This window comes from Pristiophorus japonicus, chromosome 11, assembly GCF_044704955.1.
Source record: "Pristiophorus japonicus isolate sPriJap1 chromosome 11, sPriJap1.hap1, whole genome shotgun sequence".
In the NCBI taxonomy this organism is placed as follows: Eukaryota; Metazoa; Chordata; class Chondrichthyes; family Pristiophoridae; genus Pristiophorus; species Pristiophorus japonicus.
The window spans coordinates 117,355,563-117,371,793 of NC_091987.1; the positions used below are offsets into that span (position 1 = coordinate 117,355,563).

The 16,231-nt window shown below is 43.9% G+C and overlaps 1 protein-coding gene across 24 annotated transcripts in view; it reads left to right on the forward strand.

Annotated features, from left to right (window-relative positions):
• The window catches only part of LOC139276239 (adhesion G-protein coupled receptor G2-like), a 281,046-nt gene that overhangs the window by 19,335 nt on the left and 245,480 nt on the right, over positions 1 to 16,231 (forward strand). For 18 of the 24 annotated variants that reach the window (XM_070893921.1, XM_070893925.1, XM_070893932.1 and 15 more), the window contains exons 3-4: positions 10,252 to 10,884; positions 14,564 to 14,599. In XM_070893921.1, the coding sequence (XP_070750022.1) occupies positions 10,252 to 10,884; positions 14,564 to 14,599 (669 nt within the window). The remainder of the gene's footprint in view (positions 1 to 10,251; positions 10,885 to 14,563; positions 14,600 to 16,231) is intronic. The other 6 variants (XM_070893941.1, XM_070893940.1, XM_070893943.1 and 3 more) reach the window with 1 other exon arrangement.

Consider the following 16,231-nt stretch of genomic DNA (forward strand, 5'->3'; position numbering starts at 1 on the left):
TAACCGCCTGCTGCACCTGCATGCCAACCTTCAATGACTGATGTACCATGACACCCAGGTCTCTTTGCACCTCCCCTTTTCCTAATCTGTCACCATTCAGATAATAGTCTGTCTCTCTGTTTTTACCACCTAAGTGGATAACCTCACATTTATCCACATTATACTTCATCTGCCATGCATTTGCCCTCTCACCTAACCTATCCAAGTCGCTCTGCAGCCTCACAGCATCCTCCACGCAGCTCACACTGCCACCCAACTTAGTGTCATCCGCAAATTTGGAGATACTACATTTAATCCCCTCATCTAAATCATTAATGTACAGTGTAAACAGCTGGGGCCCCAGCACAGAACCTTGCGGTACCCCACTAGTCACTGCCTGCCATTCTGAAAAGTACCCATTTACTCCTACTCTTTGCTTCCTGTCTGACAACCAGTTCTCAATCCATGTCAGTACACTACCCCCAATCCCATGTGCTCTAACTTTGCACATCAATCTCTTGTGTGGGACCTTGTCGAACGTCTTCTGAAAATCCAAATATACCACATCAACTGGTTCTCCCTTATCCACTCTACTGGAAACATCCTCAAAAAATTCCAGAAGATTTGTCAAGCATGATTTCCCTTTCACAAATCCATGCTGACTTGGACCTATCATGTCACCTCTTTCCAAATGCACTGCTATGACATCCTTAATAATTGATTCCATCATTTTACCCACTACCGACGTCAGGCTGACCGGTCTATAATTCCCTGTTTTCTCTCTCCCTCCTTTTTTAAAAAGTGGGGTTACATTGGCTACCCTCCACTCCATAGGAACTGATCCAGAGTCAATGGAATGTTGGAAAATGACTGTCAACGCATCCACTATTTCCAAGGCCACCTCCGTAAGTACTCTGGGATGCAGTCCATCAGGCCCTGGGGATTTATCGGCCTTCAATCCCATCAATTTCCCCAACACAATTTCCCGGCTAATAAGGATTTCCCTCAGTTCCTCCTCCTTACTAGACCCCCCGACCCCTTTTATAACCGGAAGGTTGTTCGTGTCCTCCTTCGTGAATACCGAACCAAAGTACTTGTTCAATTGGTCCGCCATTTCTTTGTTCCCCGTTATGACTTCCCCTGATTCTGACTGCTGAGGACCTACGTTTGTCTTTACTAACCTTTTTCTCTTTACATATCTATAGAAACTTTTGCAATCCGTCTTAATGTTCCCTGCAAGCTTCTTCTCATACTCCATTTTCCCTGCCCTAATTAAACCCTTTGTCCTCCTCTGCTGAGTTCTAAATTTCTCCCAGTCCCCAGGTTCGCTGCTATTTCTGGCCAATTTGTATGCCACTTCCTTGGCTTTAATACTATCCCTGATTTCCCTTGATAGCCACGGTTGAGCCACCTTCCCTTTTTTATTTTTATGCCAGACAGGAATGTACAATTGTTGTAGTTCATCCATGCGGTCTCTAAATGTCTGCCATTGCCCATCCACAGTCAACCCCTTAAGTATCATTCGCCAATCCATCCCAGCCAATTCACGTCTCATACCTTCAAAGTTAGCCTTCTTTAAGTTCTGGACCATGGTCTCTGAATTAACTGTTTCATTCTCCATCTCAATGCAGAATTCCACCATATTATGGTCACTCTTCCCCAAGGGGCCTCGCACAACGAGATTGCTAATTAATCCTCTCTCATTACATAACACCCAGTCTAAGATGGCCTCCCCCCTAGTTGGTTCCTCGACATATTGGTCTAAAAAACCATCCCTTATGCACTCCAGAAAATCCTCCTCCACCGTATTGCTTCCAGTTTGGTTAGCCCAATCTATGTGCATATTAAAGTCACCCATTATAACTGGTGCACCTTTATTGCAGGCACCCCTAATTTCCTGTTTGATGCCCTCCCCAACATCACTACTACTGTTTGGAGGTCTGTACACAACTCCCACTAACGTTTTTTGCCCTTTGGTGTTCTGCAGCTCTACCCATATAGATTCCACATCATCCAAGCTAATGTCCTTCCTAACTATTGCCTTAATCTCCTCCTTAACCAGCAATGCTACCCCACCTCCTTTTCCTTTTATTCTATCCTTCCTGAATGTTGAATACCCCTGGATGTTGAGTTCCCAGCCCTGATCATCCTGGAGCCACGTCTCCGTAATCCCAATCACATCATATTTGTTAACATCTATTTGCACAGTTAATTCATCCACCTTATTGCGGATACTCCTTGCATTAAGACACAAAGCCTTTAGGCTTGTTTTTTTAACACCCTCTGTCCTTTTAGAATTTTGCTGTACAATGGCCCTTTTTGTTCTTTGCCTTGGGTTTCTCTGCCCTCCACTTTTCCTCATCTCCTTTCTGTCTTTTGTTTTTGCCTCCTTTTTGTTTCCCTCTATCTCCCTGCATTGGTTCCCATCCCCCTGCCATGTTAGTTTAACTCCTCCCCAACAGCACTAGCAAACACTCCCCTGAGGACATTGGTTCCGATTCTGCCCAGGTGCAGACTGTCCGGATTGTACTGGTCCCACCTCCCCCAGAACCGGTTCCAATGCCCCAGGAATTTGAATCCCTCCCTGCTGCACCATTGCTCAAGCCACGTATTCATCTGAGCTATCCTGTGATTCCTACTCTGACTAGCACGTGGCACTAATAGCAATCCTGAGATTACTACTTTTGAGGTCCTACTTTTTAATTTAGCTCCTAGCTCCTTAAATTCATTTCGTAGGAACTCATCCCTTTTTTTACCTATGTCATTGGTACCAACGTGCACCACGACAACTGGCTGTTCTCCCTCCCTTTTTAGAATGTCCTGCACCCGCTCCGAGACATCCTTGACCCTTGCACCAGGGAGGCAACATACCATCCTGGAGTCTCGGTTGCGGCCGCAGAAACGCCTATCTATTCCCCTTACAATTGAATCCCCTATCACTATCGCTCGCCCACTCTTTTTCCTGCCCTCCTGTGCAACAGAGCCAGCCACGGTGCCATGAACTTGGCTGCTGCTGCCCGCTCCTGATGAGTCATCTCCCTCAACAGCACTCAAAGCAGTGTATCTGTTTTGCAATGGGATGACCACAGGGGACCCCTGCACTACCTTCCTTGCACTACTCTTCCTGCTGGTCTTCCATTCCCTCGCTGGCTGTGGACCCTTCTCCTGCGGTAAGACCAACTCGCTATACGTGATACTCACGTCATTCTCAGCATCGTGGATGCTCCAGAGTGAATCCACCTTCAGCTCCAACTCCGCAACGCGGACCGTCAATAGCCGGAGGTGGACACACTTCCCGCACATGTAGTCGTCAGGGACACTGGTGTTGTCCCCGTGTTCCCACATGGTACAGGAGGAGCATATCACGTGACCGAGCTGTCCTGCCATGACTTAACCCTTAGATACACTTAAATTGCCGACAACAATGTTAAAAGTTACTGACTAATAAAGAAAAAGAAAAACTACTCACCAATCAGCAGCCAATCACTTACCACGTTGGCTGTGACGTCACCTTTTGATTGACGTGTATAGTTGACGTGTACCCTAGACCACGGTTTGGAGGGCCAGGACCATAAACTTAGCGGCGCCTCCCTGGGTACATTGCTTAACTGCGAGCATGTATTACATCTGTGAATGCAGGACTCTAAGTCCGCATCGATACCGGGCCACCACACGTGGGATCTGGCTATTGCTTTCATCATTATGATGCCTGGGTGGGTACTGTTGATGAAGGTGTCTCTGCCCTTCTTGGGGACCACTACTCGATTGCCCCACAGAAGGCAGTCTGCTTGTATAGACATCTCATTTTTGCGCTGCTGGAACGGCTTAATCTCTTCCTGAATTTCCACTAGGACACTGGACCAGCTCCCGTGAAGCACACAGCTTTTGACTAGAGATAATAAGCGGTCCTGGCTTGTCCAGGTTTTGATCTGCCGTGCAGTGATGGGTGATTGCTCACTCTCAAATGCTTCCATAACCATGGTTAGATCTGCGGGCTGCGCCATTTCCACCCCCGTGGTGAGCAATGGCAGCCTACTGAGAGCATCGGCGCAGTTTTCTGTGCCTGGCCTGTGGCGGATGGCGTAGTTGCATGTGGACAACGTGAGTGCCCATCTCTGGATGCCGGCTGATGCGTTGGTATTTATCTCTTTACTCTCGGAAAACAGGGATATAAGTGGCTTATGGTCAGCATCCAATTTGAATTTTAGCCCACACAGGTATTGATGTAATTTCTTTACCCCATAGACACACGCTAACGCTTCTTTCTCAATCATGCTGTAGGTTCTCTCAGCCTTAGACAGACTCCTGGATGCATAAGCAACCAGTTGCAGTTTCCCAAAATCATTAGCTTGTTGCAATACACACCCGACGCCATATGACGATGCATCACATGCTAGCACCAAGCGCTTACATGGATCAGACAACACAAGCAATTTGTTTGAGCATAACAATTTTCTCGCTTTTACAAAGGCATTTTCTTGGCTTTTGCCCCAAACCCATTCGTCCCCTTTTCATAGTAAGACATGCAGTGGTTCTAACAGTGTGCTAAGACCCAGTAAGAAGTTGCCAAAGTAGTTCAAGTGTCCCAGAAACGACCGCAGCTCCATCACGTTCTCGATTGCCACCGTCTTTGCATTGGTGGGTCTGATACCATCCGCCGCAATCCTCCTTTACAAGAACTCCACTTCAGGCTCCAGGAAAATGCACTTCGAGCATTTTAATCTGAGCCCCACGTGGTTGAGTCGACTAAGAACCACCTCCAGGTTCTGCAGATGCTCAACTGTGTTCCGACCAGTGACCAAGATGTCGTCCTGGAAGACCACAGTGTGCGGAATCTACTTCAGTAAGCTTTCCATGTTTCTCTGGAATATCACTGCCGCTGATCAGATGCCAAATGGGCATCTGTTATAAACAAAAAGACCTTTGTGCATGTTGATGCAGGTGAAAGCCTTCGATGATTCCTCCAGTTCGTGCATCATGTAGGCTGAAGTCAGATCCAGCTTCGTGAACGTCTTTCCTCCCGCCAGCGTTGCAAAGAGGTCGTCGGCCTTTGGTAGTGCGTATTGGTCCTGCAGGGAGAAACGATTGATAGTTACTTTGTAATCGCCACAGATTCTGACAGTGCCATCTCCCTTGAGGACTGGGACGATAGGACTGGCCCACTCGTTGAACTCGATCGGGGAAATGATGCCCTCTCTTTGCAGCCGGTCTAGCTCGATCTCTACCCTTTCTCTCATCATGTACGGTACTGCTCTCGCCATGGGATGGATGGGTCGCGCCCCCGGAATTAGATGGATCTGCACTTTTGCTCCTTGGAATTTCCCGATACCTGGTTCGAACAGCAAAGAAAATTTGTTTAAGACGTGGGCACACGAAGTGTCATCAGCGGGCAATAGCGCTTAGACGTCGTCCCAGTTCCAGCGTATCTTTCCAAGCCCCAGCGTATCTTTCCCAGCCAGCTCCTGCCAAGCAGCACGGGACGATTGGCCAGTACCACCCAGAGTGGTAGCTTGTGCACCGCTCCATCGTAGGAGACCTTTACGGTAGCACTGCCGGTAACAGGAATCAGTTCTTTTGTGTAAGTTCTTAATTTCGTGCGAACTGGAGTTAAGACTGACCTTGAGGCCTTGTTGCACACAATCTTTCAAAAGTCTTTTTGCTCATGATGGACTGGCTCGTGCCAGTGTCCAGCTCCATTGACACTGGGAGTCCATTTAGTTCAACATTCAGCATTATCAGGGGACAATTCGTGGTGAATGTGTGCACCCCATGTACCTTTGCCTCCTTCGTCTGAGGCTCTGGTTCGTCGTGATCCTCCGTGGATCTGTCCTCCTCTGCAACTTGGTGGTTTGCAGGTTTTACAGGATTTGCAGCTCGCCTGCACATGCTTTGGAGGTGTCCCATTGTTCCACAGCACTTTCCAACGTACCCTTTGAATCGGCATGAATGGAAACGATGATCACCCCCGCAGCGCCAACACGGTGTTAATGGCCTTGCATTCATCACCCTTGATGGTGGACTCTGAGACATCTGCGGACGTGCAGCTGCAGGTATATGTGACCTGCCCTGTACGTCACGATTCGAAAACAACATCACTTTATTCACAGTACGTGTAGCAGCACTTGTGTACTGAGAGATTTGTTTCGTATTGTCACTGGTGGCAATGAACACCTGGGCTATCGCTATGACCTTACTCAAGGTTGGGGTCTCTACAGTCAAAAGTTTGCGAAGTATGGTTTCGTGGCCAGTGCCAAGTATGAAAAAGTCTCTGAGCATGTGCTCCAAATGTCCTTCAAATTTGCAATGTCCTGCAAGGCGTCTTAACTCGGCGACATAACTCACCACTTCCTGGCCTTCAGACCTTTTGTAGGTATAGAATCGGTACCTCGCCATCAGAATGCTTTCCTTCGGGTTCAAATGCTCTCGGACCAGTGTACACAAATCGTCATACAATTTCTCCGTGGGTTTCGCTGGAGTGAGCAGATTCTTCATGAGGCCATACGTTGGTGCCCCACAGACAGTGAGGAGGATCAGCCTTCGTTTGGCAGCGTTCTATTCCCCATCCAGCTTGTTGGCTACAAATATTGGTCGAGTCGCTCCACAAAAGTTTCCCAATCATCTCCCTCTGAGAATTTCTCCAGGATGCCCACTGTTCTCTGCATCTTTGGGTTCACTATCTGTATCTCGTCGCCAATTGTTATGAATGGAGAAAGAATCAGACTGAACACTGTGAGCTCCAAGTAAAGTGTGACCTTAGTCTTTTGTTGCAGGTCTCCAGAGTGCCTCTCCAACCTGTGAGGCCTCCTTAAATACCTGTGCTCCCAAGGGATTATGGGATCTCTTGGGACTCCAAGGTGGCTGTACAGAGTAAATACAAGTTCACATGTATAACAAATATAAAAACAGATAGCAAGAGTATCTCTAGGTATATAAAAAGGAAAAGGGTGGCTGAAGTAAATGTTGGTTCAGTAGAGGACGTAATCGGGGAATTAGTAACGGGGAACATGGAGATGGCAGAAACTCTGAACAAATATTTTGTATCAGTCTTTACGGTAGAGGACACTAACAATATTCTGACAGTGGATAGTCTAGGGGCTATGGGGGGGAGGAACGTAACACAATCACAATCACTAAGGAGGTGGTACTCAGTAAGATAATGGGACTAAAGGCAGATAAATCCCCTGGACCTGATGGCTTTCATCCTAAGGTATTAAGAGAAGTAGTGACAGGGATTGTGGATGCATTGTTTGTAATTTAGCAAAATTCCCTGGATTCTGGGGAGATCCCAGCATATTGGAAAACGGCAAATGTAACGTCCCTATTTAAAAAAGGAGAGAGACAAAAAGCAGAAAACTATAGACCAGTTAGTCTACCATTTGTGGTTGGGAAAATGTTGGAGTCCATTATTTAAGAAGCAGTAGCAGGACATTTGGAAAAGCAAAATTTGGTCAGGCAAAGTCAGCATGGATTTATAAAGGGGAATCATGTTTGACAAATTTGCTGGAGTTCTTTGAGGATGTAATGAACGAGGTGGATAAAGTGGATGTGGTGTATTTGGACTTCCAGAAGGCATTTGACAAGTTACCACATGAAAGGTTACTGCACAAGATAAAAGTTCACGGGGTTGGGGGTAATATATTAGCATGGATAGAGAATTGGCTAACTAACAGAAAACAGAGAGTCGGGATAAATGGTTCATTCTCTGGTTGGCAACCAGTAACTAGTGGGGTGTCGCGGGGATCAGTGATGGGACCCCAACTATTTACAATCTATATTAAAAACTTGGAAGAAGGATCTGAGTGTAACGTAGCCAAGTTTGCTGATGATACAAAGATGGAAGTAAAAGCAATGTGTGAGGAGGACACAAAAAATCTGCAAAAGGATATAGACAGGCTAAGTGAATGGGCAAAAATTTGGCAGATAGAGTATAATGTTGGGAAGTGTGAAGTCATGCACTTTGGCAGAAAAAATCCAAGTTATTATTTAAATGGAGAAAGATTGCAAAGTGCCGCAGTACAGCGGGACCTGGGGGTACTTGTGCATGAAACACAAAAGGATAGTATGCAGGTACAGCAAGTGATCAGGAAGGCCAATGGTATCTTGGCCTTTATTGCAAATGGGATGGAGTATAACAGCAGGGAGGTCTTGCTACAGCTATATAAGATATTGGTGAGACCACACCTGGAATACTGTGTGCAGCTTTGGTTTCCATATTTACGAAAGGATGTACTTGCTTTGGAGGCAATTCAGAGAAGGTTCACTAGATTGATTCCGGAGATGAGGGGGTTGGCTTTTGAGGAAAGGTTGAATATGTCGGGCCTCTACTCTTTAGTATTCAGAAGAATGAGGTGATCTTATCGAAATGTATAAGATTATGAGGGGGTTTGACAAGGTGGATACAGAGAGAATGTTTCCACTGATGGGGGAGACTATAACTAGAGGGCATGATCTTAGAATAAGGGGCCGCCCATTTAAAACAGAGATGAGGAGAAAGTTCTTCTCTTAGAGGGTTGTTAATCTGTGGAATTCGCTGCCTCAGTGTGGAAACTGAGACATTGAATAAATTTAAGACAGAAATAGACAGTTTCTTAAACGATAAGGGGATAAGGGATTATGGGGAGCGGGCAGGGAAATGGAGCTGAGTCCATGATCAGATCAGCCATGATCTTATTAAATGGCAGAGCAGGCTCGAGGATCCGTATTGCCTACTCCTGCTCCTATTTCTTATGTTCTTATGTTCTTAAATTCTTACAGGGCTTGACAGAGTAGATGCAGGGAGGATGTTTCCCCTGGCTGGTGAATCTTGAATCAGGGGTCACAGTCTCAGAATACGGGGTCGGCCATTTAGGACTGAGATGAGGAGAAATTTCTTCACTCAGACGGTGGTGAATCTTTGAATTCTCTACCCCAGAGGAACTCAGTTGTTGAGTGTATTCAAAGCTGAGAGCGATCGATTTTTGGATATTAAGGGAATCAAGGGATATGGGGATAGTGCAGGAAAGTGGAGTTGAGGTAGAAGATCAGCCATGATCTTACTGAATAGTGAAGCAAGCTCAAGAGGCCGAATGGCCTACTCCTGCTCCTATTTCTTATGTTCTTATTATTATCTTTACGTCTGATCTGGCCTTTCTGCTCTGCTGAACTCCACTCTGACTCAACCCCAACTCTCTCTCCTACCTGAATCGATCCTAGCAGACCTCTACCCCTTTCAACCAAGGGGTTATCATAACCAAGTTGCATCCTGACTTTACTTTCACAAGCACACTTTCCAGCAGAGGTGACTGGGGAGAAAATGGCTGCTGGAGTTCTCCCAACCTTTTGGCATTACTTTGAAGGCGTTTCTCTGGGGTTTCCACTAAAGTTATCGCAGGAAATTGGAAGAAATTCCATGGAAATTTTATAACCCCCCCACTCCGCTCCCCAGAAATAAATCAAGAATGGGAATTTTGATTATTCATTCCCCCCTCCCTTGTCCAAATGCACTGAGATCAAATGTAGCTGCTCTACCACCAAGTATGACTGGGGTTCCTAGTTAGGACTTCCCTGGCCTGTATGGCTCAGTTTCACATTGGACAGTGCTGTTATCTATCGATTGGTGTAGGCATTGACAACTCAGACAAAGCCTCTTTTATAAAGAAAGAAAAGAAAGATTCACATTTATGTAGCATCTTTCACCAGACATCTCAAAGCGCTTTACAGCCAATGTCGTACTATTGAAGTGTAGTCACTGTTGTAATGTGGGAAATGCGGTAGCCAATATTCACCCAGCAAGCTCCCACAAACAGCAATGTGATAATGACCAGATAATCTGTTTTTGTTATGTTGATTAAGGGATAAATATTGGCCAGGACACCGGGGATAACTCCCCTGCTCATCTTTGAAATAGTGCCATGGGATCGTTTACGTCCACCTGAGAGAGCAGGCAGAACCTCAGTTTAAAGTCTAATTTGAAAGATGGCACCTCCGATAGTGCAGCACTCCCTCAGCACTACACTGGAATGTCAGCCTAGATTTATGTGCTCAAGTTCCTGGAGTGGAATTTGAACCCACAACCTTCTTAGAGGCGAGTATGCTACCCACTGAGATACAGCTGACATAAGGGATGATAACTGTATCCAGAAACAGCATTTATATCTCCAACAGTTGATTCATATGAAATAGAACATTTTCTTCATAGGCTTTTGACAGTTGAACATTCAGACTTGTTTCTTCTTTGATCTTGAACTCAAATGGCAATGAGCATATACTAACTTTATTTTCCAATTCCTTTAGCAACAAGCACTTCTCTCAAAGGTAAAAAAGCAGTATTCCAGCCTGATGCACGCAATGAATACGGGACGCTGTCGCCAGGAACAAACATTCCTTCGCTTGGCAGTTTTACTCTCTGCATTGACATGAGATTCAAACAGAATACTAAAAAGGGAATGGTAGCATTTACCTACAACACTAATGCCAATTCCAATCCCCACCATGAACTTGGCATCATGGTGAAAGAGAATAAACTGACAATCTGGTTGTTTCTTAAGAAGCTTGAAGTACATAAAGGTCTTTCCTTAGATAACTGGCACTCTTTGTGTTTAACATGGAATGGGCAAACTAATGAAGCACTTGTCTATGTGAATAAATCAATGGTGTTTAGAGAAACACTGAAACAAAATCACAGACTTGGTCAAAATGGGAGCCTAGTGCTTGGTCGAAAGCACAAGCAAAAGGCAGACCGGTTGGAGGTGGACTTTAAGATGGCATTTGTTGGAGACTTGTACTTGTTCAGATTGTGGGACCATGCAAAAGGAGTGCAGTCAATATCTAGGCTGAACTGCGAAGATGGGAATGTCATCACCTGGGACAGCCAACAATGGGACTTCAGGGGATTAAACTTGGAGAGTGACGCCTCGCTGCCTTGCTGTAAGTATCACTGCATTCATTAAATAAGTTGTTTAAGGAATGGTCTTATCACCAGTTTGAAAGAAACAGAATTGTATTTCATAGTCATAACATTACAGTGATAAAATTATATGACAAAGTGCTTTCATTCTATTTCCTTGGAAAAAAGAGTTACATAAATCTCTATTATAATATTTCTTGTGCCATTGCTTAAGTATTGACCATCACGTCTAGTTGCAATTTTCTTCTTCCTCGTTTGTTAAGTATAGGAGATTTTCTCCTTTCTAATTTGTTATATTGGCTAATTTCTATCAATCATATTGCACAAAATCTTTTGCCCAAATTTTAATTCACACTCTACCTAAAAGTTCTACGCATCACATTTCACCCCTAAAATTCTGCCATTATACATTCAAGAAAACAATTCTCTGAGATACAGTCACAATGCTTACCTGACTTACCTCATCAAAAAAAAATTATTCACATAACAAACACACAAAAAGAAAAGCACAAACCTACTGATAAACTACACTTCAACAGCTTCCCTCTTCCACAAACATTGCGATTCACTCCACTAGCCCCTGACCATATTGGCCTTCGGATTCATCATTTCACCCCATATTGCACAATCTTCATCTGGCCAGCTGACTTCTCACATTTGGAGGTTCAGTAACCATCCTGATGTAAACAACCAAAATCCATGTGCACAGGAGTCTGTCTCCAATACAAATGATGACAATTGCCATGACTGTAAAGCATGTGGAAAGGGAAGTGCTTCTTTCTTCATACAACCAACATTATTCCTGAAATGCAGATGCTAACATATGAAAATAATGGGACAGGAAAATACTGGCTTGTCCATTGGGCCAGCCCTATGCATGATGTCTTAACCATCATGGTTCACGACACCCTGTAAGATAATTCAAATCCGACAGCCAAATATGATTTGCAACTTAAACCATTTATTATGTTCGACTAAATCTTTGGCACACGCAATGTCTCTAAGCAGTAGACATACAGAGAAGTAAACAATTTTACCCCATTTTTCTCCGGATAAAGATGTAAACTTCATCGATGCTTTCGATCCTGACTCTCTCTACACATTGTTAAGGAAAGCTCAAGATCTTTATAGACTTCTAGTTAGGCACACTCTCCTTGCTGATGCATTATTTCCTGATAACAGTTATTGTGAACAAACCCCGCAGAAATGAGATTGTTCCTACAAAACTTTCAGATGACCAATCTGTTTGCCATTAAGCATGTAACTAATCATCTTAGCCCCATTGCCAATTTTTTTAAATCTCAAGACAATCAAGGCTATCTCATTTCACAATGTGGTAACAAAAAGAAGTCAGCAGGCACGAATTACACATCCTGCACTCACATCTGGCACATTCAGCAGAAGCTAAACAGCACAGTGAGCTCAATTGGACCCTGACACATTAAACCCTAAAGTATCTTGTGAATGAACAACTCTAACCATGTCATTGTTTCTAGCTTCAGTACAAATCTGCAAGCTATCTATAAGTAAAAAATAAAGCAAAAACTTTAATCATATGAGATTAAACCAAATCCTAATCCTATATGTATATAAGAATAGGTTATCTTCCAACCCCCAGCCACCAGCAGCATTGTAACCTCCTAGGAGATGCAAAAAATAAAATAAAATTAAAGGCCAATTTAGGAATAAAAATTGGAAAATTCCTCTCCAAAAGAACCCCTTAGGTGATCAAAACATTGACCGTGATTTAGATGACTTTGTATTCTACCTACCTTTTGTATACCTTGAACTCCACCCCAGTTAGGATCTGATCCGGCTCTCTTTTGAAGGTGGAACCGTACTTATTGCCCGGGCCGACAACTTGTTCCATGGGTCTACGATCCGCTGGCAAAAAAAGAATCTCTTGACACAGAACCTAGTTCTGCCCTTGTGTAAACGTATATGCATACATAGGAGATTTTTTTAATGAACAAACTAACTTTATTTATTTCAGCAGTGCAATGGCCCAAAAATAGGGAGAGATGAGAGAGGGGAGATGGGCATTGTTGGGTGAGACAAAAGAGAAAGAGCAATATGCTCTTGAAGAGTGGAAGGAAGTGGAGTAAAACTCAATGGAAGGAGCAGAAAGAAGAGGAATATATAATCCCTGGAAAAAGTGTGAAGGGAAAGGAAGAGAGACCCTTCTGGAGGCCTTGTTGAAGTCAGGGGAAAGTGGGTAGGGGCAGAAAAGAAAGCAAAAGAATGAGAGAGGCCCTTTTGCATTATGGCTGGAGGGCATCTCAGGCTCTGCTGGCAGTGAGAGGGAAGATTGTTGTGTCCATAATATAAAATAACAGGTCCTTTGACTTGTCATGAGCAATGTCACAAGACATCTAATAGTACTTTTCTGTCAAAAACCCATTTTGAATGTTATAGTTAGACATTGAGATTGATTTTAACTCGGGATGTAATCAGTGCTGAGGGGAGTGTCTAGACGGGTGATAGACCCAAGCATCATCAGATTTTAACTGCCAGGCCTAGTTTACATGTAACTTGCTAGCTCCCTGTCCGGCGAGCAGGAGTGGTATTTTGGGTGACAGCAGGCCACTGCTGGTGACACATGAGAATAGTTTCTGGCACAAGGTAAGTACATCGCAGGGCTCAGGGAGGGGAATCGCGGTTATGGAGGGAGGAAAGCCTGTGGCAGGGAAGACCCAAGGTTTCTTTGGACTCCTGATCCTCTGGCCCACGAGGAAACTTTAAAAAAAAGAATGGTTCCCCACTGCATTTTTCTTCTCCACATGCTTATTGTCAGCAGAGGTTGTCCTAAAGATTGCTGGGATGAGGGCCTTCCCTGGGATCCCCATGGACCAGAGATTCGGGAAGGGTCTGGGAAGGCAGGCTGAAGACTCATGAGACAACATATATTTTTAATCAACACCCACTCCCTGTCCTCCACTTGGATGACTCAGGGCCTTCTGACTGCTGCTCTCCAGAAGCACCAAACAGGTCCTGAACTTGGCAGCCTTCTGCTGCACACAGATAGCTTTCCGCATTTTTAGATGCATAGGCCAGGGAAGGAGTGAGCCTGTACCTGGAGTTCCCCAACCCATGTGAATGGCCCAGTGGATAAAAGACACGGGCAGTATATCTGAGATGATTCGGCTTACAACATGCCACTCGAGTGTGTCTTTAGAGTCTGTGTGCAGATCTATAATCTGTATCAAGGATGAGTTTATATCGTACAGACACACGGGATTACACATGTATGTATGGAACATACCATTATTTAATGCTCCAGCCACTAATATGTTACGACATAATAATTCTTTGGCGATGATGGTTTTAAAATCTGTGCATTATTCTCTAAGTTAGTTTTGCTCCCAAAAGCTTCTTGGTGCTGAGTTTGAAATGGTATCAACAAAAGCTTCAGGTTTGACCTCGTACTGTGCAATATTTATAATGAATATGGTGACATGTGCGTATGAAAGGCACTCATCCATTTCAAATAAACAGATCAATGCCTTTGATCGAGTGATGGACAAAGAAAATTCACTTCCATGTGTTTACATTTGTGTGACCAACGCCAGACTGAATTTCAATCCACCAACATTGCAACTCATGACCAAACCGGTAATAAGTGCAGTTCTTCTTCTGGAGAATGCAAGTCATCTGCATGTTTAGCTGGGACAGACTATTGATAAAATTCTGATCTTTTAGGTCAGCAGTTTCTCAAATCTCGTTTCAAACATTCAGGTAAGGAGGAAAACATTACATGTACTTCGGGAGCTTCCTGGTTTAATATTATCTTACTCAAACCTTTCTCATCTACCCTTAAAGGTCTTGTGCAAAGATGTGTTTTAGCTCTAATATGTGCAGTCTAGTAAGGACATGGAGGAAACAGCCAATGGTAGAAGTTTGAAGGCTTCCTTATCTGCTTTTGACAGTAAGGGCCAGAAGTTAAGTGAAGAGCTAATAGTGGCCAATTCGCAACTGATAGTTTTAGGTAGCTTTGAGAATGCAGATTATATGGAAACATTATACCGTTATAATTTTTGACTTGTGTTCAAGTGTGCTGTCAGTGCAGCATCCTTTTCAAACATCTACACAGCATAACCTATGATCTGCATGCAGTGTTTGCGGATTTGCATGGCATCCTCACTTCATCACTAGTTCATTTTTCACTTCCAAGTACATCCCTGAACCTGGTTTCATTTTCTTGACAATGCCTAGAGCTGCACACCAAGCTGCAGATTATTGCTTCTGCTGTCTTGTCAAATCTCATCTGACTTCAGATATATGAAGATTAACTGGAATTAGGATTCAGTCTTTCTGTCTATTCACTTACCATTCCTCCCCCCAACCACTAGGAGGATTGTAAATTGCAACCACACAGGTGTACAGGTTGAAATCTTTTCATCAGTCTCCCGCTTGATATTTCCAAGCCAAGATATCTGCGTTTGGCCTCTTCTTTTGCCATTGGATTATCCTTCCAGACTGGTACCTGTAAGTTCTCCACTGTCAGGAAAGGAAGGGACGAAAACTGGAAAAAAATCTCATACTAACTGAAGAACATCCTCTCCTCTCACCTCAAATATGACCCAACCACCATAGTACAAAGGCCACATTTAGTAGCTGTTCAGGTGCAGCACAGCTGTACTGACTGCCCTATCCTGACTATGCAGGTATGCCTCAAGTTTCAGAAGGAACACTTCACCATGTAGAGCTAGATCTATCATTAATATTAGCTTGTGGTTCTTACAGCCAACACACAATGCCCACTGATTGAATTAACCATTATTTGTAACTTATTACTGATAGGCATCCTTAAGTGACCCATTGCTGGGAGAATCTGCTCTCCTATCTTGAATCCATTTTCACAGTGGAACAAAAGGGAAAAATACCAAGGGAACCTAAAAATAAGTCAAAGGGAGGAACTTTAGTATAATTTTTTTTTAAATGGTAATGGTGAAAATAATGGGACTTAAGGTAGACTGCTCTCCAGGATTGAATGGTTTCCACGACAGAGTAATCAAATAAAAATGTGAAGAAATTGCAGATGCATTAATCAAAATTTTACAAAGCTTTCTAGATTCAGGAATTCGGTCTTTCGATTTTCAAGCCTAAATTTGATAAATTTTTGTTAGGTTATTAAGGGACATAGAGCAAAGGCAGATAAATAGAGTTGAGGTACAGATCAATCATGATCTAATTGAATGGTGGAGCAGCCTACGCCTGTTCCTATAAAGGGTTGACACTGTGTTGCTGTATCTCCCTGATGCTTACAGCATTCATCAAGGGACAATGAGGTAAATTTAATACTGGAAAATCAGGGGTATGCTGACTGCTGCTCCTGATTCCTCATCAAACGAGGGAACAGAGCTTCAC